The following is a 24,833-nucleotide window of genomic DNA, read 5'->3' on the forward strand; positions in this document are numbered from 1 at the left end:
AAAAGAGAACATGGGTTCTAAAAGCGAGACAACCTGGGTTTGAACCTGGCTTTGCCATGGACAAGCTGTGTACTCTTGAGCAAATAACTTTAAACTCTCTGTACCTCGGTTTCCTTAGTTGTAAAATGAGAGTAGTAGTTCCTACATTATTGTATGAAGACAAATTAGTTAACATGCACAACGTACTTGGAACAGCACCTGCAACATAGTAAGGGCTACATGCTACATAAGAGTTGGCTATTATCATTATTTTTGTCACTGTTACTGTTATTTCTGTTATTCACATATAGAGAGATTGAAGTATTAATATATATTCTAAAGGAATCCAAAAGAAAGGAAAATAGATACTTCCTTTGTTGAGGCTTCCCTTTCTTCTCTATCTTTATTTTTTTTATAGTATCTATTTTGCTCAGTTAAATGCGCTCACTCAGACCAGTGGCTTCAAATGCTGTCTCTAAGATGACGTAGCTCCAGCCTCCACCTATTCTCTGAGCTCCAAATGTGTGCATGCCACTGACTACTGGACATCTCTCCTTGTTAGTCTATATCAACGTCTCAAACTGACCATGCCAAAAATCGTACTCTTAACCCTCACCACTTGCTTCCTTCACAACCAACTGCTCCTCCCCAGTCTTCTCCATCCCAGGAAATGGCCCAACCATCTATCCAGTTTCAATGGCTCAAACCTTGATTCATCTTTCCCTCCCCCACATCCAGGCCAGAGGCAAACCATTTTAGCACAGTCTCCACGATCCATCCTGAATCTGATCACTTCTCCACACTCCTACTACTCCCACCTTAGCCCAAGTCCCCAGCATCCTGAGCACGACCCCGGGCAACAGCCTCCTGTCCAATCTCCTTGCTTCTACTGTTACCCCATTACAATCTATCCTTCCAACTGCAGGTGGAATCATCTTTTACAAATCCAAATAAAATCATGTCACTCACCCACTTAGAACCCTACAATGCCTTCCTACCACATTCAGAATAAAGTCCAATCAATTTACTGCGCCTTATGTGTCTCTGGATCCGTTGGTACCCGACCTCCTTCTGTTTTCCCTCCTGCTTACCATGCTCCATACACGCAGGCTTTCTTGCCCTTCCTTACACATGCCAAACACATTTCCAAGCTTATGCTGACAATTCCCTCAACCTAGAATGTTCTTCCCTCAGAGAAGATCTTGTCATGGCCCTCTCCATCCACCCCCCTCAGTCAGGACTCTATTCAAATATAATCTCATCAGAATGGTCTCCTTGGCCCATCTAAAAATCACACTCACCCACCATCTCCTGCTACCCATTACCTACTTTATTTTCTTCATAGCATTTATCACTCTGAAAATAAATTTATTTACTTATTTGTATAAATGTTTATTATTTCTTCTCTCCATTACATCATAAGACATAAGAGGGCAGGGAATTTTACTTCTTGTTCATGACTAAAGCCTCAATACACAGAACAGTGCTTGGCATGTCATTCAATAAACATTTATCGAATGAATAAATGAACAAAACAATGAGAATTAAAATACCCATGTGGGGCAGGGTAACAATTTGAGAATACCAAGAAATTGTATGTAGCTAACAAATTGATTCCCTGAACAATTGGTTTATCTCATTTGTGAAAGAACTCGTCTTCACGTCTAAGTGTGTGAATTGTACAGTAAGCATGCACTTGTTTTCTTATATTTTAAAATTTCTTTGCAGCAGATTATTCCTTTAAAATGCAGCATCTATGGCAATATCATTATAGGTACTTAAAATAGTTGCCAGCATTTTCTTTCATTATAAAAATTACAGCAGTAATAACTCAGTCCCTTAAAATGTAATCTAAAGCCACGCTAGTTCTCTTATTCCTTTACTGACAATTATAGATAACCTGACAGGTTTTTAAATAATATTACAAGCTCAAGGTAATGGAAATTAACTGATCAATGTTGAGCCAAATAGTTAATATGTAATCCAATATGCACAGTAGAAAACAGATTGTTTAAAATCTAGAATTGAGTTTCATGAAGTTTTTAAGTGGCACGACATATAATTTTGACTCCACAAATAGAAAAGCATAGCTTGTGAAGCTTAAATGAGTTCTAATTATTCTTATTCTAAATACTTCCAGAACGTAAGTACTTTACCAGGAGGTTCTATATAGAGAAATAAAAATAGTAAAGTAGAAAAAGAAACATGTTAACTTCATTTCAGGCTAACCCATAGAGTTTTCAAACAAATGGGACAAGAAGCTTCCAACATACCTTCAGAAAGACTAGGTTTTGTTTTGTGTTTGGGCCACTCGTCACAAGGGTGAAAGTTCAGTTGCTGTAGGACTGCTGGACAGATGACAGAGAAGTTCAAGCTGGTTATCTGAGTTGCATTTGAAAAACCATGAAGGGAAAAGATCTCTTCAGCTGACAAACACTGAAATAACAGAAACAAAGTAAACATATATGTGTTAATATAGTAAAAGCACCCAAACAAAGATACTATAGAGACACAGAATATTTCCTGTGTTTGGAATACACTACAGAATATACACTACAGAAATGTATAGACCCCAAAAATTGGAAAACAGCCCACACCTAGAAACCAGAATAATAGCAAAAGGAAGGAAGGAAGGAAGGAAGGAAGGAAGGAAGGAAGGAAGGAAGGAAGGAAGGAAGGAAGGAAGGAAGGAAGGCAGGAAGGAAGGTAAGGAAGGAAGGAATGAAGGAAGTCACTGACTTGCATGAGACTTACTTCATTCCTCTTCCTTCCTTCCCTTCTTCCTCCCTTCCCTTCCTTCCTTCCTTCCTTCCTTCCTTCCCCCTTCCTTCCGCTTCCTTCCTTCCTTCCTTCCTTCCCTTCCTTCCTTCCTTTCCTTCCTTCCTTCCTTCCTTCCTTCCTTCCCCTTCCGTCCTTTATTCCTTCCTTCCTTCCTTCCTTCCTTCCTTCCTTCCTTCCTTCCCTTCCTTCCTTCCTTCCTTCCTTCCCTTCCTTCCCTCCCTCCCTCCTCCCTCCCTCCCTCCTCCCTCCCTCCCCCTCCTCCCCCCTCCTCCCTCCCTCCCTCCCTCCCTCCTCCATCCCTCCTCCCTCCCTCCCTCCCTCGCCTCCCTCCCGCCCTCCCTCCCACCCTCCCTCCAGCCCTCCCTCCCTCCCTCCCTCCCATCCCTCCCCTCCCTCCTCCTTCCCCCCCTTCTTGATCAACAGTCTACCTACAGCAGCCAAAAGGGTAAGAACTGGCTTGCGGGTTTCCAAGGACTTTAACACAAAGGGCTTTAAGACAATCCAGGATTCTCAATCTTCTCTCTCTGTTTTTGTTTAGTTTGAGTGTGTATTTAGTGTGGCTTATCACAGCGGCTCTCTGTAACATTTCTTGTGGACAAACACCAGGCACCCTCACAGTTTCACCGTTCACCCATCCTCCTAGACAGCAATAATAACCCCAATACATAAAAGCTGTTTTAAAATACGTCTAGCACTAACGGTTGTTTGCTAAAACATGTATTGTTCTCAGGATGGTTCGTAGCTTTTCTATATTATATAAAGTTTTGAAATAGTGATGGGCTGTTTAGAAATTCAGTAACTATTAACGAGAAATAGAATCTTCGTTAGAAAGAATTCTCTGCAAAAATAACTTTTTAAATGTATCATTTTACTCTTAGGCACAATTGAATCGAAAACTGTTTTACACATACTTGTATTATTAAGAAGAATATGAAAGAAATTACATGGGCTACTATTGCTAATGAATGTGGTAAGAATTATAGAGTGTGAAAGGCAAACATTCACTCCAATAGAAGAGTCTGTCTTTAATAAATGCAATTGAGAGCATGTCTTTGCATACTTTAGCCCCTATTTAAACCCCACAAGATCTTAGCTTGGTATGATGGACTGGATTGTGTCCTTCTAAAATTCATGTGTTGAAGCCCTAATCCCCAATGTGGTGATATTTGGAGATGGAGCCTCTGGAATAGATGAAGTCATGAGCATGGGGCCCTGCTCCAATCAGATTAGTGGACTTACATGAAGAGACAGGAAAGAGCTTGCTTCTCACCCTCTCTCCACCATGTGAGGACACGGCAAGAAAGCAGCCATCTACAATCCAAGGACAGAGTTCTCACCAGACACCAACCCTTTTGTCACCTCTACCAGTCTCCAGAACTGGAGAAAATAAATTTCTGCTGTTTAAGCCACCCAGTCAATAGTATTTTTGTTATAGCAGCCCATGCTGGTGAATACACTATGAATGGCATTGAGAACTCAAAAGTTTTTGTTCATTGTTTGACCATAAATGCTATAATTCCCTTCATAACAGAAACAGTGAACTTAAAATGTAAGATTTTGGTACAAGGAGACCACTACTGATTTTGAAAAAAAGATGAAAAACACCAAATACGTCAAGATGTATAGAGCTGTCAAGATGTAAGACTGCAATTGCCTTAAAGAAAATACACATTTAGACCTCTTGTTTTTAAATGTCTAAGTATATGCCTACAGCTGTTTCTTATTCAACCCATGCTCTCCTTTGGGTTCATGACAATGACAGCTGTGTGCCATCCCTAGAAGAGGAGACAGTACACTCAACACTTTGTTAACAGCCCTCCCTTTGGCAAGAATAGGGGATAATAAACTAATGGAGAGAGAAAATAGCTTGATAGCCAACTGGGGAAGGGAAAGTGCATAGAGTTTATTCGTTACCATGAAACCACCCAGGAGCGTAATTGCTAGGCTCAAAAATTACAGAGTCCATGTGGTCTAAATGCCCTCTGTATGATTCCAGGAATAGATGGGTGTAGTAGTACAAACACAAAGCAGCACTGTGTCCCTGCAAAAAAAAAAGGGCTTAACCCACTTGGATTTCAAGTTTCTTCAGCTATAAAATAAGAGAAAGAGGGGAAGCTACACGTTGGTAATTTACAAAGTCGTTTCAGAATTAACAGTCTAAGGTGTCATAAAATGTGATGACTGTTAAACAGTTCTTTTCAGATTCCAATTGTGACCCATTAGCGGGTCAGGAAATCCATTTATGGTCAGTATTTGTAAGGAAGTGAAAAACCATATAATAGAAACTGTAGAGTGTATCACACATAACAAGGATAAGTATTGCCTAATCAAAATTTACTTCAGCTACACATTATACATACCATGCACATGTACATTGGATCACAATGCAAAATTCATTTTTTATGGGCTGAGTGAAAAAAGTGAAGGGATTAATAAGTACAAATTGGCAATTACAAAATAGTCACAGGGATGTAAAATAAAGCAGGGAATATAGTCAATAATACTGTAATAACTGTTTACGGTGTCGGGGTGGGTACTAGACTTATCAGGGGATCACTTTGTAAGTTACATAAATTTCTAACCACTATGTTCTGCACCTGAAACCAATACACTGCTGAATGTCACCAGTAAGTGAAAATTTAATTTTTTTTTAATTTTTTTAAGTTTGTTTTTAACTGTAAATGGAATCAAGCATTTGAAAGTCTCTCTTAAGGATGCCCAAATTGTCTGTTGTATATCATTAAAGACACTCTCCTACATACAGTTAGGGGAAAAAAAAAAAAACACTGCAATCAAAAGATTAATCAATACTGTAAGAAAACTTAGAGTCCTGATCTGTGAAGCAGCTGTGTGGAAATTTTGGTAGGCAATCATGGATAATAGCACTTTGACAGCAGCAGCTGCTCAATCTCAAGAAAGAGTAAGTAGGTGGAGTGATGACGAAACTCTAGATCTTGCCTTATGATATGAGAATGGGGATAGAATGCTAACAGTGTGGCAAAACGAAATTAATGGCAGGCCTGATTTATTTAAAATAGCTATGTACCAGCAAGTAGAAAACAAATAGTTTCATACAGCAGTCTAATTCAGCTTCAAATAACCTTTTTTGTTTTATTTTATTTTATTTTTATTTTTACCTTTTGACTTCCTTTACCTATTCTCCCACTCCCTATGCCCTACTTCTGGCAACAGCCAATCTGTTCTCTGTATCTATGAGCTTGGTTTTGTTTGTTTTGTTTTATATTCCACATATAAAAGAGATCATATGGTATTTGTCTTTCTCTGTCTGACTTATTCCACTCAGCATAATACACTCTAGGTTCATCCATATTGTTGCCAATGGCAAGATTTCATTGCTTTTTATGGCTAAGTAATATTCCATGGTACCACTTCTTCTTTACCCATTCGTCCATCAATGGACATTTAAGTTGTTTCCATATCTTTGCTGTTGTAATAATGCTGCAACGAATATGGGGGTTCCTGTATCTTTTCAAGTTAGTGTTTTTGTTTTCTTCAGATAAATACCCAGAAGTAGAACTGCTAGATCATATGACAGCTCTATATTTAATTTTTTAAGGAATCTCCATACTGTTTTCTGCAGTGGCTACACGTTATATTCCCACCAAAAGTGCACAAGGGCCCTTTTTTCCATATACTTGCCAACACTTGTTACTTCTTGTCTTTCTCACAATAGTCACTCTGTGAGGTGATATCTCATTGTGGTTTTGATTTCCATTTCCCTAGTGACTCATGATTTGAACACCTTTTCATGTACCTGTTGGCCATATGTACTTCTTCTTCGGAAAATGTCTATTAGATCTCCTGCCCATTTTTCAATCAGATTGTTTGGTTCTTTTTGTTGCTCAGTTTATATGAGTTCTTTATATATTTGGGACAGTAGCCCTTTATTAGATATATGATTTGCAAATATTTTCTCCCATTCAGTAGGCTGCCTTTTCATTTTGTTTCATTTACTGTGCAGAAACTATTTGCTTTGATGCGGTCCTATTTGTTTACTTTTACTTTTGTTACTTTTGCTGTTGGTATCAGATTAAAAAATTATTGCCAAGGTTTAAGTGAAGGAGCTTGCCGCCTATGTTTTCTTCTAAGAGTTTTATGGTCTTAACATTCAAATCTTTAATCCATTTTGAGTTAATTTTTGTGTATGATGTAAGGTAGTGGTCAAGTTTCATTCTTTTGCATGTAGCTCTCCAGTTTTCCCAACAGCACTTATTGAAGAGACTCCTTTCCCCATTGGCTCCTTCAATTAATTGACCATATAGGCATGGTTTTATTTTTGGGCTCTCTATTTTGTTCCATTGATCTATGTGTCTGTTTTTATGCCAATACCATGCCATTTTATGCCAATACCATATCATACTACATGCCCGCAGGTTTGTTCTTTTTTCTCAAGATTGCTTTAGCTACTGAGGGTTCTTTGTGGTTCCACACAAATTTTAGGATTATTTTTTTCTATTTCTGTGAAAAATGCCACTAGAATTCTAACAGAGAGTGCACTGAATCTATAGATTACTTTGGGTAGTACGAACATTTTAACAATATTGATTCTTCCAATCCGTAAGCATAGAATTACTTTACATTTATTTGTGTCTCCTTCAATTTCTTTCATCAATATCTTGTAATTTTCAATATATAGGTCTTTCACATCCTTAGTTAAATGTATTCCTAAATATTTTAATTTCTTTGATGCAAATGTAAATAAAATTGTTTTCTTAATTTCTCTTTCTGATAGTTCGTTATTAGTGTATAGAAACACAACAGATATTTGTGTATTGATTTCTATGATGCTTTGATTTAACAAAGTTGAACCTAAAACAAATAAAGAAGTTGTCTAAGAAAGGGCAGTTTTCCCAGAGCAGGGACAAACAGGATGAGAGCCTGAATTGGGAGGGTGACAACAAAACCAGTAGAACCACTGAGGAAGTTCAAACATCCGCTTAAACATACCCATTCACCTCCAAAATAAACAATGAATAAATTTTGAAACTACTGGGATCCACAGGACTCCTCAAAAAACAACTCAGAGTGATTTGCCAGAATAGTATGTGCCTCAATATAACTTCCTGAGCTTTCACCCTCTGCTTCACCTTTATGTACCGAGCTTTTCTTCTGTCTGTGTTTACAACACTGCTATTCTCAAGCGTGTCGTCTGATGTTTGCTGTGGCCTCTTGAGCTTTGTACTATCAGAGGCAAACTCCAGCCAGCAGATGCCCTAATGTTTAATGGGTTTTTTTCCTAAAGACATTTTCTCAATTTTCAGTTAAACTATTCGTTAGTCTCTTGCCACATTAAGGTGATCTCAAATGGGCCTTACATACGAGTACATGACAAATCAAAGTAAGGTACGTGGTAGAAGAGAAGAGGTAAGGGGATTTAGATACATATCATAAATGAGACTTCAAATCACAGTCAAAATCATTTTAGCAAATAGTTCCATACATTTCTTCTTCTGCTTCCCCTATTTCTTCTTCCTCACCAGTTCTGACTAGTCAAATCGTTTGTTTGTTTGTTTGTTTGTTTGTTCATTTGTTTGTTTGTTCTGCTTCTTTCCTAGACATACCTTTGAAGGAGTGCTAGGGGCTGGTGCAAGGGCAGTGGTGGTGTTGAATGATTCAAGATCAAGTTCTTCACTCTACATTTCATACAGTAGAAATCTGCTTATAATAAATGCCAAGGAGTTCCACAAGATTTAAAATTGCATAGTTCAGATAATGACACACTCTCTACTTGACAACCTGTAGCCAGGCTCCTCTAAGCCCTGTAAGCTTCAACCTTGCAAGTGTCCTTGTGGGGCCTGCATTGACCAGTTTTAGGAAGAATCCTGCTAAGTCAGTTTAAAGAGAACCCCCGACCCCTGATATCTGATCACCCTGACCTGCCTTCAGCAAAAATCCTGTTAAGTCTGTTTAACCAAATCCCCCCACACACTCCTGATGTTTCCTCTTAATAATTTTCCATCCACTGCCCCCCTCCTCCACCCCCGCTTCTTGGTTGTAAATCTCTGCTTGTCCTTGTTGTATTCAGAATTGAGCCCAATTCTGTACTGACACCACTTCTCTCCTCTTGCAATGGTCCTTGAATAAACTTTGTTTTTATTGTTTTAACTACTGCCAGGTTCTGGTTTTCTTTAACAATACCAAGTATAATAACCATGTAATTATACTATGTATCACATAAATTCTTTCTTCCTTTCAACAAATACTTATTGAATCTTAAAAATCAGGGTATAATATTGATGGGAGAAATGGAAAGTGGGGGACACTGGGGGATGACAACCAAAAAAGAAATACATTAGCTCCCCATTATTTACAGGAGATCCATTCCAAAACCCTCAATGGATGCCTGCAACCTTAGATAGAACTGAACTCCATAGATACTGTTTTTTCCTATACATACACACCTATGATAAAATTTAATTTATAAATCAGGCACAGTAAGAAATTAACAGCTAACAATAAACTAGAAGATTTTACAACAATATACCGCTTAAACATACCCATTCACCTCCAAAATAAACAATGAATAAATTCATTGTAATAAAATTTATGTGAATGTAGTCTCACTCTCTCTCTCTCTGTCTCAGCAAACCAGCATGAATTTCTTCTTCCTCCTTCACAATTCGTTGAAGATTCGTTCTTATCATAGATCTTAGCAACCTCAGCATGCGATTTTTTCCTTCCCTTATTGAGAACTTTTCACTTAAAGGAAGCACTTTACAGCTGCTCTTCAGCATATACCACCAATTGCCAGCATCACTACTCTAGTGCTTTGGGGCCATTATTTAGTACAATAGAGGTTACTTGAACAGACACTTCAATAACATGGCAGTTGACCTGACAACCGAGAACGCTACTAAGTGATCAATGGCAAGGAGCATCCACAGCACGGATATGATGGACAGAGTGAAGGGAACCACAGTTTTGCCACCCCCAAAACTGTGCCGTTAGAGATACTGATTTTGAGCTGGTTATTAAGAAACGAAAGACTCAGAAAGAATCTTCGAACCTCCCACTTTTCTGCCAAAGACATTCAGATGGAAAGGCCTACTCTAGGCAGAGAATCTTAGGATGTTCCCCTTAGCCTAATTGGATACAAGGGCTTCAGGTAGGGGTCTGGTACCTGGATCACACACTGTGTCCCATTGTTACTTGGTTGCCTGGCAGGATTTGCCTGCCATGTTTGTTCCACTCTTCCTCAATTACCTATAAATCTCCCACTTTCATGTTTAAAATCTAAAATCCCATTCCTCCCTTTTTTTCTTTGTCAAAAATGACATTTAGACCCAATTTTTCCTCACTGTCTTTGGAATGTTCATGCTGGTGTGAATTTCCCATGCACACATATTAAAATTTTATTTTCTTCTGTTAATCTGCGGAATGTCATTTGAAGTATTAGCCCAGCTAGAAGAACTTAGAAGGTGAGAGGAAAAGTTTTGTTTTCATTTTTTTTTCAGCCCTCACTAAAGGAATGATTCACATCCTGGGCAAGATGGAGCAGAACAGCAAGAGATTTCATCATGCTACTCAGAATGAGGCACAACCTAAAATTTATGAATTGCTTATTTCTGGAATTTTCCATTGAACATTTTTGGACCACAGTTGACCATTGGTAACTAACACCATGGATAAGGGGGGAACTATTGTACTACAAAGATAAATAAGTCGTAGTACCTTCCATCAATAAACCTAAATAATTGTGGCAGAAATAAATCAGATACACCAATATCTATAAAACCAGAGAGAAAGTGAGAGATTCATAAAAGGCATAATGATAAAGAACTATGAGAGTTCACACCAGGGAGAAATGATATGCAGAGGAAAATAGTCAAAGCTACTCTGAGGTTCAAACTCTGGGAAAGTGGGAAGAGGATGTCCCTAGTGGTGTGATTAGGAAACCCAGGAAGAGAAACACATGAAGGATGGTGGTCAGTGTGGCTTTAGACATTTTAAGTCGCAATACCTTTGGGACACCAATACCTTTGGGAGATGATGAGTGAGCTTTCTCTGAGAAAGATAGAGGCCAGATATAAGGATGTGGCTCTCTTCTGTAAGGAGATAATAACTGAATAGGAGTGGAGGTGATCATCAGAAGACACCACACAGAAAGGAGACAGAAGTTTTGGGGATACGTATATAATTTTCACGAAAGCAAGGAAAGAAGCCAGAGAATAAGACAGAGCAAGATAAGCCCAAAACATAAGAAATAACCTAGGCGGGTAAAATGTAGTGAATGCCTATTGTTTTTGCCTGCGTAAGACAACTCCCGTCATCTAGTAGCCGACGGCCTTACTGCCATGGAAGCCTCCTGTGTGATTTAAGTGAGGCTGACCAGGCAGCATAAGACTCAGACCTGTCCGCTCTCTGATGGAGCTATTGAAGAAGAGCGACTAGGATTGCTATGAGCCTGGGGACTCCTTATTCCATTTTCTCCCACCGTGTGAAAGAAAGTGAAATGTAAGTAGAGAAAAGACAGGTTTCCAATACCTGTTAATTTTCCAATACCAAAAAAAGGTTTCCAATAGCATCACTGGTCCCCTGGATACAGCTGTGCCCAAAGCTGGTTCTACCCTTAACTCTTCAGTTACCTGAGGCAATGAATTCCCTTTTTGACTTAAGCTAATTAAAGTTAAGATTGTTTCATGTTCAGATGAAAGAATCCTGATTGATACATAAAGTAATTATTTAAAAGACATTTTTAAGGCTAGCAAATGAATGCTACATCCAGAACCTATGGGAGAAAAATAATAAGTTTTTCCACTATTTAAGTTTTCTTCCTTTTCTCAAAACGTGGACTGTTTTCTCTACTTAGCTATCTTGTCAAATGGCACCCATTAAATAATACAAAATAATGGGGCCATCTGATCTTGTGCGCATTATGCCACAGCAGAAATGAAATATCATCCCATTCAAATGCCCCCCAGAGGTGGCTTCAGATTCTGTTTTGCCATGGACTGTGCCTCGTGGAAGCTGAGCGGCTCACATTCCCAATAAGGACACTGCCAGATGTGTTCTCTCTCTTGTGGAGGAAAGGTAGGCTGGAGAAACATGGAGATAACGCACGGCCTTAAATACCAAGCAAGGAGTTTAGGTTTTATTCTAACAGTAATCAGAAGCCATTTGAGGATGGTGACGTGATCAGATGTGTGTATTAAGGATGTAAGTCTGGCAGCAATGCGGATGACAGAGAGGGACATGGGACAAGACTGGATATAGTGGGTCACAGCCGCAACACAGCAGACATTCCTGAGCACGTACAGCATGTCAGGCACAGACAGAATGGCGAGATACCATATGTAATTCATCTCCTCAACAATCCCATAAAGTCGGCAGAATTACCGCCATCGCACAAGAGAATACTGGCGTTTAGAGAGATTACAGATATTTGCTGTTATGGTGACAGGACTTCTACACATTTGATATGGGAAGTAGGGAGAGAGAGGAGTCAAGGATAACACCAAGTTTTTCCGCTTAGTCAACCGAACAGTGGTGATGCGAAGCACTCAGATTGGTAAAACAGAATTACCAGGAGGTTTGGATGGGGAAAGGATGGAGTTGGAGAATTCCATTTGGGACAGGCTGAGGTCTGTCGAGCAGGGAAGGGAGAGATTCACACATCGATGGGCAACAGGCTATGCAAAGCTGAACGTCACAAGAGAAATCCGAACCAAGCCAACCCCTTTGGAAAACAGACAGATGGTAACTACGTAGGAAGGACTGAGGTTGTACAGGAAAAGCGTGTCAAACTAAAAGAAAGAGGTCTTGAGATAGAACCCTAAGGAAAACCAACATTTGAAGACTGAGCAGAGGACCTTGACGTCGAAAAGCAGCAGCCAGAGAGGTAAGAAAAACAAGGTAGACACAGGGAAGAAAAAGGATGTGTTTCAAGTAGGATGTGTTCAACACCATCAAAACTAACAGAGAGGTAAAACCTGAGAAATGTCCATTGTATTTAGCAATAAGAAGGTCCGGAGTGGCATCTTATAGAGTCATTCCAAGGCAGTGTTGGGGACAGAGCCAGACCACGCTATGTTCAGGAAGGACTGGAAGATGAAGGAATGGAATAGGAATTCATACATTTCCTCCGTCCAGTTACATACAGAAAGTAGGGCACAGACGATGGGCTATCCGGGGGAGTCACAGCAGAGGGCTCCCTAGCATGTGCCTGAAACCAGCACAGTGGAGAAGAACTGACAATTCAAAATTGGAATGAACACATTCTCCCAGACAAATTGGGGCATGTGGTGACTTTTGCCAATGACTTATTTGTGCCTCAGTTTCTGGAGAAACTGAGGAAGTCACAATGCAAAGTTGAAAAACAGCTTGGGGAGGAATTACTATCAGGTTTTAGATCTAGCCCTGACTATTGCAGAGACAGCCTCAGCAGGAAAAATAATAATGACACTTGTTTCTCTTGTTGTATTGAAACAGGAGGAAAACCAGCAGAGAACACCTTCCTGCTCCAAGTGATCGTACAGTTCCCACTGCCTTCAAGAAAGTGGCATCAGTTCTACCTTGACATCCAGGCACTTGGATGTCATAGGAGGCATTTGACTTTTTTGAAAAATAAACCAGCCCCTCCGTGGGATGAGAGTCTTCCGCAATAGGAGCAGCAGTGGAAAGAGAATAGGTTCTGAAGTCTAGTTACGCTGGAGTGGATTCCTCATTCTGCCGCTTCAGAGCTATGACTTTGCGTGAGGCATTCAGTCTAGTAGCTACGACTCGGTTTCCCCATGGCAATAGGTAGATTACCTACCCCATGAGGTTAGGAGGGTCCATAGGACGGGGTATAAGAAAGCACTGAGCACGATGCTATGCCACAAACATTAGCTATCATTCCTCTAGGACAAGTCCTGCTTCCCCTGCTGGTGTGAAGGCCTGACCCAGAACATGTCCTTAAATGGCATCCGTCCCAAGACTAGAGACACAGCCAATGTCTCGTTTTTCTCATTAATCTGTGTAGCTGTAGAATATACCTAGATTCTGAGACGCCTGCTCCTAAACGAAACTGTAGCACATCATGATTTGATATACACATTCAATTACCTGGTTTCATCAATACATGCATCCATTCACAAATGGGTCTGTGTGCTTTTAGCACATGTGTTCAATATATTCTACGTACACATATATAAAGCAGGCTCTGTTGCCCAACTCCAAAATCGGCATACTGATTTTGCCGTTGCTATTCATCTGAATTGGGCTAACTTTCTCTTTCACTGTCCCTGAAAAGATACATCTCTCGCTTCTCCCAGTGAGACCAAATGGCTCCTGTTCTCTTACCTGCTTTACCAACTAACAAGGTCAGCATAGCGCAAAGGGCCCTAAATTCTTTTAGCCTGCGAAACCCATACAGAGGTCCTGAAGCGAGTCTAAATTTAAAACCACAATTATGCCAGTTTCTAGAAGTATAATAAGGACTCCCAGCCATTCACATTTCAATAGGGATGTAAATTTTGGACGAAAACAGAGCCAATTCCTAAACACAGCCTCAGAAGTCCTATGGAGGAGAGGGAATGTCCATAATTTCAATACATATTGAAATATTCAGATTATTTCATTAGGCTCCACACCTAAGGTTTACATTTTCAAAATTCTGTCACTAGTGTTTGATGAGAGGAAAGTAGAGGCAAACGGTAAAAGCCTTTCTCAAGCTAAGAGTTGCCATGGAAACTAATACTGAAACGAAAGTCACTGGCTGACATATTTCTCACTGAAATTTTTATTTAATTAATCCTACCTGTCTTTTGATACCAGGGCTTTCCTCTATAAGCTGACTGACTGCAAAGTGCTCAAACCTTAGACAATTTTGTTAAGGGTAGTATAACTATAACAAGTAATATAGTATTATGATAATAACTATGCACTGAGCATATAATTTGAGCCAGGCATGATGCTAAGTATTTTACATGCATTGTCTTATTTCTTATTTATTATTTATTACTTCAAGTAACACAGGTAATGAAAAAAATATCTTATTTGTTTGGCTTACTGCATGTAATACACTAACTATATAAGTGCCTAAGATATATAGTAAGTAACAATAAATGTTATTGTTGTTCTTATTTTTTCAGTTCAAACAACCATCCTACAAAGTTCATTTTTTTTAGTTGCTAGATGTAAAAATTAAGGATTAAGGAGGTTAAGTCATTTACCTGTGATTCCCCAGCTAAAAAGTGACAAATGGAATTTCAGCCCAGGTCTGTTTGACTCCAGAGGCCAAACTGTTAACCATTATGTTGTAGTCTCTACTATAGTTAGAGATCTGAGAAGCTCACCAAAGAAATCAATAACTCTGGGTTATTTTTGAGTTAGGTTTATAGAACTAAACCCTTAGGGGCCCTAGTAATGCTCACTTTTTTTCCCTCTAACTATTCAGGTAGTTATGAAGAAGTCAAGATATTAAATATTTGGATTCGGAAGCCGTAATTCTACTTTTCAGGATAATGCCTTTGATCTGGATTCACAGATTTTTGTTTTTGTTCTGCTTAAACTTCAGGCCAAGAAAGACAACAGATCTTTGGAAGAAGACAGAAAGCAAATTCAACAAGGCTCCATTCTGAAGATTTTCTAAACTCCGAAATCCCATCATCACGAAAGTAATTCAATGATATTAATAGCTTCATTTCTTCATAAAACAAATCACAAGACTCAATGAGCCCATTTGGCTCCAGAAACAGACAACTGAGAATAGTCTCAGAATAAATTAGTTTCAATTACGAACAGGAACCTACTGTTATCTGGAGTTGGAAACGGGAAAACTCTCTTAAAACTACATAGTTTCTTAGGTTATCTAGAGTTTAGTAACATTGTTTCTAAATAAATTTCATTGTAAATGATCCTAATATTAACTGTTTGCACTTAGTAGCATGGACAATCCCTTGAGGAAATGCCACTCGGAATACAAGTAACTCCCAAACTCATTCCAACCACATCAAGCTGTCTTCATTAACGGGCTGCTTTTATTTTCTCTGAAGAATGTCAGACCTCACCTTCAGGCCTTATTTTTCATTCCTATTTATATTCCCATTTTTATTCCCTAAGTCCTATTGATATTGATAAGAAATTAATAATATAGGAGGTTCGAATGTATATTAAATGTACATTTAAAGGAAAAAAAGTTTAACCTACAGTTATAGTTGAAAAGCAATGGGTGTTATGATGGGGAAATGAAGTCTCTGTCCCTCACCATCTTCCGAGATCGGTATCATCAGGAAACGGGAACATGGTATGAGCCACGGAAAGCAGAAAAACTGCAGATCTCCCACCCAGCTCCTCTACTTTGAACATCCCTAGAGGGAAATAAAGACCTCACCCAATTAAGGGGAAGACTTTACCCCTCCCCTCAGAGTAACTGTGTAGAGACCGCACACGCCCGCGAAGCAGCAATGACTTGCCCAGTTACTAGTAATTCTGTTAGAGTACTCTGCTCACCTACTCTTCTTCCCTTGTCGCTTCAACTCATTCCCTGTCATGTGCAAGTGGCCCATGCACAGACCACTTTCTCCAGAGATGTGCAGTCATCAATGCAGTTGCTTCATAGGCATGATAAAGGACTTACACCTTACACTGCCTGAAGAGAGAGGGAATTCACTGGCAGACTCCTTCTAGCCTAAAAATGAGAACAAGACTAAATGTTTTAACCCTAGACAGAGGTGTTTTCTCTCATATGCGAAGCCTATATAGAGAAGAAAGCACAGTTGATGAATACGCCTTTCTCCAGGAAAACTTTAGACACTCAGAATTAGGAAAACTATTGTTGCCAAAATACTTCCTCTGAAAAAAAACAAAACAATGCATCATATAAGAAAGAACAAAAGAAAATTTCTTTCTTTGAAAGAGAATTTACATAACCCACAGGGAAATCCATCTTGTGATTAATAGTAGAAATACATTGGGTACAGGCAGATCTTCAATCGATAAATATTTTTTAAAAACAAACCAGATAAGCAAAGTTCTCCCAAAGGAGAACTGACTGATTTGTAACTCCTCCATGAGGCATCTCCCAAAAGGACCCCTTACCCTTCTAAACTAGTAGAGCACCTGCTATCAACAATATTCATCGAACAATTAATCACATACAGCCTTGTGATATGTCTTAATATTTGTTTCAGTGATAACTGCACCAGTTTTACCTTGCATTGCATACGTTTCACAAGTTTCCATCTTAATTCTTAAATTATAAGCTCTCTGAGGACAAGGACCGTCGTCATCTGTGTAGTTTCTCAGCGCTGTTCCCTTAACATGACTAACCAACGGAGCTAGGGGAGCGATTGATGATTAATAACTAATAATTTCTACTCATAGTTCAAAATCTAACGTAATAATTGCTCTGGCTAAAAAGAGTATAATTTTCTAGCCTGTAATTCAAAAACTCCACTACAGCACCTGTTTAGGATTGCCTGAGGTTCTACTATTTTTTGTGTGGCACTGGTCAAGTTACTTAACCTCTCTGTACCCCATTTTTCTCATATGTAAAATGAAGAGAATAATGGAATCATAAAATTGTTAGGAGTATGAAATGTGATCATGCAAATAAAATGGTTAAGAGAGTTATGTCATATAGTAAAAGACCAATAATTTCTAGCTATAATTACTTATGTTATGTACGAAGAGTCCATGTCGTGGGTAAAGGTGCAACTTTGGGAGTTAGATATGGAACTAATAAATGAAGGGCATTTTCCCATATGCATCCCAGTAATACCTGACACAGAGGCAAACTGAGCTCTTGACATCTGATAGACGTAAATGTGAACAAAACCAACTCCATCGCTGTGTCCTGGATTTCATTTCATTTTTAAGTTTCATGCTGGAACCTTTGACCAACCTACCTGTTCTTAGCAAATATATCAAAGCTTTCTAGTTGATCTGTGTTCCTTAAAATGTAGCCATAACTATTTTTGTTAGTAATAGCTGGAAAGGCATGACAACCCAGACAGATATCAAACTGGTAATAGTATTGAGTATAAGCAATCACCTATCATGAGATCTCTAGGACCTACTGCGTTCTTTGTCCCTTTGTCTTGTCAATCATTAGTACCCAATTATAGTTTTTAAAAAGTACTGCACCAGGGTCTGTTAGCAGAGAATAATCTGCACACACTACTGGGTCATCTCTTTCACTCTGACCCAATCTTCCCGCAAGTAAATTCCCCTATAATATATTCTGTTATATACTATGAAGTTGCCTACTTTCTTTTTTGGTCTGAAGATACCTTCTCGGTACGGTGGCCATTTCACTTTTGCTTCACCCTCGAACAACATCATAGTCCAATGAATTATGAGTATTCTTCATTTTCCCAAAACCTCTCGAAAACAATGATCACACTGTACAAAGTCAACTTAAATGAGAGTGATATAATAGATCAGAATAGGTCCATTGTCTTGAAGAAAAAATGACCAGAGACCTAAGGACAACCTCGCCCTTCTGTCCCGCCTGTCTGTCCCACCCTTCCACTTTCTCATCTGAACAAGCAAGCGAGGAGGCATTCCCAGAAGATATATACCCCTACCATTTCTCAGAACATAAAGGCTAAAAAAAAATAATAAAAATAAAAAAAATAACAGGTGCTCTTTCTCTCTTCCATCCACGGTCAGTCCTTCCCAGAACCTCTTTCATCTAATCCACACTGATCCCCACCCCAGGAAAAAGGACAGTAGATGACAACAAGCTATGCATACAATGTGTATGTAATGACCACACATGCACACACACACCTTCTGTTTGCTACACATCATTAGCCTGGCCACCTATTGAAATAAACCAAGTTACCTCACTGCTTCTCCCTCTGGCACTATTGGGCCAGAAAGCTAAAGAAGAAAAGGAGCTAACAATAGTTAAATGACCACTACTGGCAAAAGATCGAAGCAAAAAATATTTGTCTTTGTGGTGTTTTGCCTACTCGTCAGCTATGCCTGCATTTCCTGAATAAGGCAGAGCCTTTATGCTACCTCCTGACTGTCTCTAGGTTCGAGCAATCATTACGTCTCAGGCAAACCAACGCAGTTTGCCTGCAACACTTCCCACAGTTTCATGCAGATGAATTTTCTGAAAACACAAGTCTGATCCCATTCCATTTTCATTTGTAATTCTTTCACTAGACATATCATTCTATCATGCACTATAGTTACATGTGCATATGTGAAATCTCCCCCAGTAAACTGTCAAGTCATGTGAGGGCCCAAATTATATTACTTATATTAAATTGTCTTCACTTATTCATTCAAAAAATACATAATGAATACATGTTGTATACCACACACTACACTAGCCTCTAGAGAGATGTCAGGTCATTCCCTTCAATTTGTTTATAATCATGGGGGGTGGTAAGGGGTGGGCAAAGAAAGGGGGAAGTTGCAGCCACATAAAAAGAAAAATTTGATTCGTATTGTTTACATATTGTACGTGCAATAGTTAATATGTTAGGATTGCACAGGCATCAGTTCATACAGGATCACATTGAAGGGGCTCCTACTAGATCCTTGAGAAGATCAAGAAAGACTTCTCAGAAAAAGTAATGACTAAACCAATACCTGAGGCATAAGCAGATGTATACGGAAAACGAGGAACTACAGGCAGTCCACGAAGACTGGGGTAGTGGCAAAGGATGAGGCTTGAGAAATATACAGGGAGCAGATCGTGAAAGGGCTAAAGCCACACTAGTGTTTGAAGTTTATTTTGAAGGAATTTAATTGTTTTAATAAGACAAGTGATAGGATCAGATTTGTTCTTTAAAATGACCACTCTAATTTGAGTATAATAGTCATCTAAAATATTTGTTGAACACATGAATAGTTGTCACTATCATAATAAAAAGGGATTAAAAAGAGAGAGGAAACAGTGTGTCAGTGCGGGTGTGGTGCCCTAGAAAGGTTTTATGGAGTTTAACTGGGCATTTTAAAATGTAGGATTTTAATAGGGCAATTTAAGGAAAAGGACATCCCAGCTGGAAAAGGCAGGGTGCAAGGGAGATAATAATCCAGTAAGTGGCTGAACAAAAGTATAAAGTGAATTTACAGAGGAGTAAATAATTTAGTTTTGTGGGTGCTGGGTCTGGCGAGGTAGGTTGACTTCTCAGGATCTACCTTGAGATGCAGGGCCTTGGATGCCAGGCTCAAGATTTAGACTTCACCAGCCAAGAGATAGTTGTGGAGGAGTTCTGAAAGAAGATACGCATACTCCAAATATTGCTCAGGAAGACTGAATAGGAACTAAAAAGGGTTTACAAACAAATGTCAGGCAAGCAGGTGATAGGAACGTGAAAGGGGAAAAAAAAGATGCAGGAGATGTGCTGCAAGATACTTATCAAAAGAAAACAGAGTTAAGAGAGAGAAGCAAGGTGTAAGGTCGAGTGATGGTGGGAAACAAAGGTTGCCTCACAGGCCAAGCTACCATACCCACTCCAACGTCTCCAGCACCCTCACTACCCTCCCCTGGAACACTGATTTATTCGAATCAGTTTAGTGTGATTCTTTGCAGAATGAGGATCTTCTTTTTTAACAAGCTATTTAATCAGTTTCTACAATAAGAACTTGGCGGTGAAATGTTTGGAAGAGGACATGAAGAGAAAAGGACATTTGGAGAATGAGAAAGGAACACCTGAATAAACAAAAGGTAGCACTGAGGCCATTGTTAAAGGCCCTAAATTAATCACCGTAAGTACGCATTCAATTGGCGTGTCCCTGTGTATTCTGCGAACTCCCTGACATACATCAGATTTACACCCAGTAACTTTGGAGACCCACTGACCTAAACGAGCTGCCTCTTCCCACTGTTTGAGTAGCCTCTTCTACCTGATCTTTGTACCCTCAGTAACCATAAGAAGCAACACAATAAAATCAATTGTTCAATTGTTACCAGACCAAATTGTCATCAGACCACTTTGGTCTCCCAAAGCAGCAAGTTAACTTAACAGTACTTAGGGATACTGAAAAAAATATTAGAAAACCTTCCAAATTGTCTAACAAACCTCCAGACTACAGTAGTCTTGACCTGAGAAAAGCTGACCTAAGAAATATCATAGCCTTTATCTAAAAGAACAATGTCATTTATAAATAAATAGATCTCACAGAAGAGTCAATAATTCCCTGGTCCATAGAAATAAATTCTATTTTCTCAGCCTTTCTCAAAGTCAGAAAAGCAAGCTTCTCACAGTAGGCCCATACTTTATTTATTCTACTTTGTTGCAGGTGAGGAAACTCAAGTTACATACTTTAAGGTACAGAGATATTAAATGGCCCAAAAATTTGCTCCAAATTGGATGGTTTCCTGCTGGAGTAGATATGAATGCTGGCAAATTAATAGATTCTTTTGGAATGGCAGTTCCTTTGTCATCATTTTGTTTGATGATTGTTGTTTTCATCAGGACTTTTCAGAACATCAAATAGTTGTTTGCTAGGTCTGATTAAGTGATAAATTTTCCTTGGTTTCCCTTTGTTTTCAAATCATGGGCTTTTTCCTGTCTCTTTTTGATGGACATAATGAGAGCAATTAAATATGTAAACATGAAATGAGAAACAAAGTGTCAACATACATATAATGTATCTATTGAGGCATCCTATGTACTCATAAACTGGGAATCATATTACTAACAAACTTAACCAATTTTCTTAAATAATTTAGGCACATTTTCCAGTGTCTTTTCCATGGGGTGGCTCAGGGGTCTCTTGTCCTTTTATAATTTGTAAACACCTCCAGACATTGCAAGATAAGGAGATAATTTATGTCAAAACAATGTGTGGGCTACAGATATGCAGCTGCAAGTCAAGTCCCCAAGCCTCTTTCCAAGCATATGACCACCCCTACTGCTACCTAGAAATACTTTAGTCAGCTCAGCTGTTTTCCCTACTTGAAGAGATTGCAACTAGACAGAAAATATTTAGGAAGTGGTTTGCTTTGTTTTATTTTCCAAAATATCAACATAATATGGGGGAGTTTCAGTTTTTCCAACATACCATTTCTCAGACATTAAATCAAATGTTTAATTACACCATGCCAGACTGGAACTATAAGAGTAGTTTGCAAAGAACATGCATAAGTGGATCACAAAACCCTTCCAGTTCAAAGGGAGGTCATACCTCATGGCATCAGAAAATTCTAATTCTTGATATGTGCTTTCATGGAGATAAGATATTTCTAACCAAACGAATGCCAACCTATCTATAATGTTCTTAGCAAGGAGTTTATCGGATTAAAGTTTCCCTAACTGTCATCTAAGTTCAGATATGTTGGGAAATGCTAAATTTCCAAGAGTGGAGAATAAAAAGCAGCATTTCCCAAACATCTTGGAGCACAAAAGCTTTTTGTAACATAAACTAACATCACCCAGAAGTGACGGACAATATGGAAAATACTGCATACTGCTATTCATCACCAGTTGTCACTGGAACAAGAGCAGAAAGGGGGAAAAAATCAAGTTTAACAACGTTTTTAAAAGTAGGGAGGAGTTTTGGGAGGATGCAGAAAGCACACTTTGCCTACTTCACAATTTGAAGAAATAATCACAGAATATGTATTATGTAAATAACTAGGAAACTATAATACCATCCTTTTTGAAATTTAACATCAGGTATGCTCTTAATTGCTCTCTGTACAATAAGTCCCTTCAGGTCTAAATGCCTCGTGTAACTTAAGCAGGAAAGACAGAAATACGTTATATCTCCTTGGCAGTTGTTACTCACCCAGCAACTGTTAACGAAGGGGGGTTATCTTTGCTTGGGAGATATAAGTACGCCGATCCTGCCTAGAAAGCATGTCTTAAGATTCTTCTCGCCTTCAACTATTTCATAAACTTCTCTATAAAATCTTACAACTACAAACGTCTGACCGCTCAGGCTTAAAACTTCCACTTCTGGCTCCCTCCACACCACCAGCCCTTTAACCCCGGCTAAGGAGACCGGTCTGGTGAAAATCAAGTGCCACCAATCATTTACCACCTCATAGTTAAAAAACGTTACGAAATTCTTTCTCCAGCACTTTTCCCACATAAACACCGTTCATGTACAAATGGAAGTCGACCGACAACCCCCGCACGGAAGGGCCGCCGAGCCGGCGCCGTACCTGATTGAAGTGCAGCTGCCCAGGTTGCAGGGCGCCCTCCACCCGGCCGGCTCCCAGCTGCTGGAGCAGGCGCCGGAGCTGCGCCGCCGAGAGGCTCCGATTCGCGCCGAACACGCTCAGGACATCCTCGCTGAAGGCGAGCCCGGGTCCCGCCGCCGCCCGCGCGAGGCTGGCGGCCGCCAGCAGCAGGAGCCCGGCCACCGCCCAGCCCGGGGCCATCCTGGCCGGGGCTGCCCCTCGCGGGCCGGAAGAGGGCTGGAGCGCACCGGGACGCGCGGGGCGCACCCGCATCGGTGCCCAAGGGCGTGCGGGTCAGGCGTCGGCGCGGGTCCGAGTCAGCGGTGGCGCCGGGCGCCCCTGGTCCTCCGCCGCCTTCGAAAGAGAAGCAGCCCGCGACCTGCGGGGCATTGAAGTGGCGGTGCAGCCGGGGGTGGGGAGCGATAGGCAGAACGGGGCCCCGGGCCTCCTGGAGAGCCTGAGATAAAGAGGACAAAGGGGGGCAGAGATAAAGGCCACCGGGCCACCCGCGGGCTGGCCCCGGGAGCACTGCGTGGCCGGAGCCCTCGAACGCCCGGCCGGGCATGGGGCCAACTGTCCTGGAGCCGGGTTTGCAAACGTCCCAGGATTTGCGTACAGTGTGGTGACACATGCTCCTCCCGGATATAAAGCCCCAAACCACCTCTAGTTCTTAAGAATTAAAATCGTACTGGCTGAAGAACCCCCACCTTCTCTTCCTGTCTTTCTGCTCAAGTCCCTCAAAGCAAACTTAAAAGGGGTGAGACGTGCAGTCCCCAAGGAGCTGCAGGAAATGACCTTTCGGTGTCCTGGTGTTTGAGTGTCTAAAGGGGACCCTCCCTCTCCCAGAGCTCTGCTCTTGGCAAGCTAGTAGGAAGGACTCGCTAGCCTGCTAACCTCTCACCTCGCCTGTCTGCCTGTTTGTTTCTGTCTCTCGGTGTCCCTCTGTGTCTCCACGTGAGAGTCAGAGTCTCTCTCTGTCTCTTTCTCTCTCCACTATCTCTAGCAAGTCCGTTGTGAAACTCCGAGATCCGGCTCTGCACCCTGTACAGATAAGAGGAGGAGGACCCTGTCCCCGCCTTTGCAGCACGTGGTGACATACTCCCCCAGCATGAACTCCCGCGCGCGTCCACGCCGGGGCGCAGGGCCGCTGGCTTTTCCTCTTGGCTTGTTTTGAGCTTTCCCAGCCTCAGCCCAGCCGGCTGCCCACCTTCACCCACCGGGGTTACCTTAATGCCACCTCCGTGTCGGCGTCCCTATCCTTCTTTCTGCTCTCGGTGATCTCTTTGTTACCTTGATAAAGCCCGCTTCCTGGAATAGAGTCTGGAGTCTCTTGCATTGTCTAAGAGATTAGCAGGAATTGCTTTTTTGTCTTACTTCTTAAAACTCAGAGGAGAAAAGGGAAACGAAATCTGTAGTGTGGTGGCAGGCTCACTGAGCCAGCACTGCCCAAGCCGGCCCTTCCTGACGCCTCACGGGATATCCTCAGATCAAAATGAATGTTTGTTCAGATGAGGGTTCAAAAAAAGCTGATTTAGTTTTGAGGTCATCAAGTTTGTGCAAAGTGAATGCGGTGTTTGGGGACAAAGATTGTGTCTGGTGGATATAATTGTCCAGAAGTAAAGTGAAACCGTGATTCACTGTTAAATGGCTAAGGACAAGAAGAAGAATTCAAAGTGTTCTTGCCTTTCATCAGGTAAGTTCACAGCCTCCTAAAACAGTACATTTTAAAAGAGACGTTAAGTTCAGATGAGGGCAAGGAGATGGGGAGGAGGAAAGAATCTTATCTCCCATGAATTACTTAGATACAACCGTGAAAGAAAGAGACAGGGAGAGAGAATTCCAGAAGGATGAGTATCTAGGTGGACATAACTGACCGCCTATCAATAAAGAGAGGGTTTAACTACATTCTAACTGCGGAGTGCAGAAGGCAGCAGTAACAGAGCAAAGTTACCAAGATGGGGGTTTCTGAAGAATATAA

At 40.5% G+C, this 24,833-nt stretch overlaps 1 protein-coding gene across 2 annotated transcripts in view; it reads right to left on the reverse strand.

Annotated features, from left to right (window-relative positions):
- SLC39A8 (solute carrier family 39 member 8) overlaps positions 1 to 24,233 on the reverse strand; it is a 69,061-nt gene extending 44,828 nt beyond the window's left edge. Inside the window, exons 1-3 of one of the 2 annotated variants that reach the window (XM_033106730.1) lie at positions 24,082 to 24,233; positions 22,838 to 23,312; positions 2,253 to 2,415 (exon numbers count right to left, since the gene is read on the reverse strand). In XM_033106730.1, coding sequence (XP_032962621.1) covers positions 2,253 to 2,415; positions 22,838 to 23,128 — 454 coding nt within the window. In that variant the 5' untranslated portion in view covers positions 23,129 to 23,312; positions 24,082 to 24,233. Of the gene's footprint in view, positions 1 to 2,252; positions 2,416 to 22,837; positions 23,313 to 23,756; positions 23,906 to 24,081 lie in introns of those variants that run through there. The other variant, XM_033106729.1, reaches the window with a different exon arrangement.
- Between the last annotated feature and the right edge of the window lie 600 nt (positions 24,234 to 24,833).

The sequence above is a fragment of the Rhinolophus ferrumequinum genome, chromosome 5 (assembly GCF_004115265.2).
Source record: "Rhinolophus ferrumequinum isolate MPI-CBG mRhiFer1 chromosome 5, mRhiFer1_v1.p, whole genome shotgun sequence".
NCBI lineage: Eukaryota > Metazoa > Chordata > Mammalia > Chiroptera > Rhinolophidae > Rhinolophus > Rhinolophus ferrumequinum.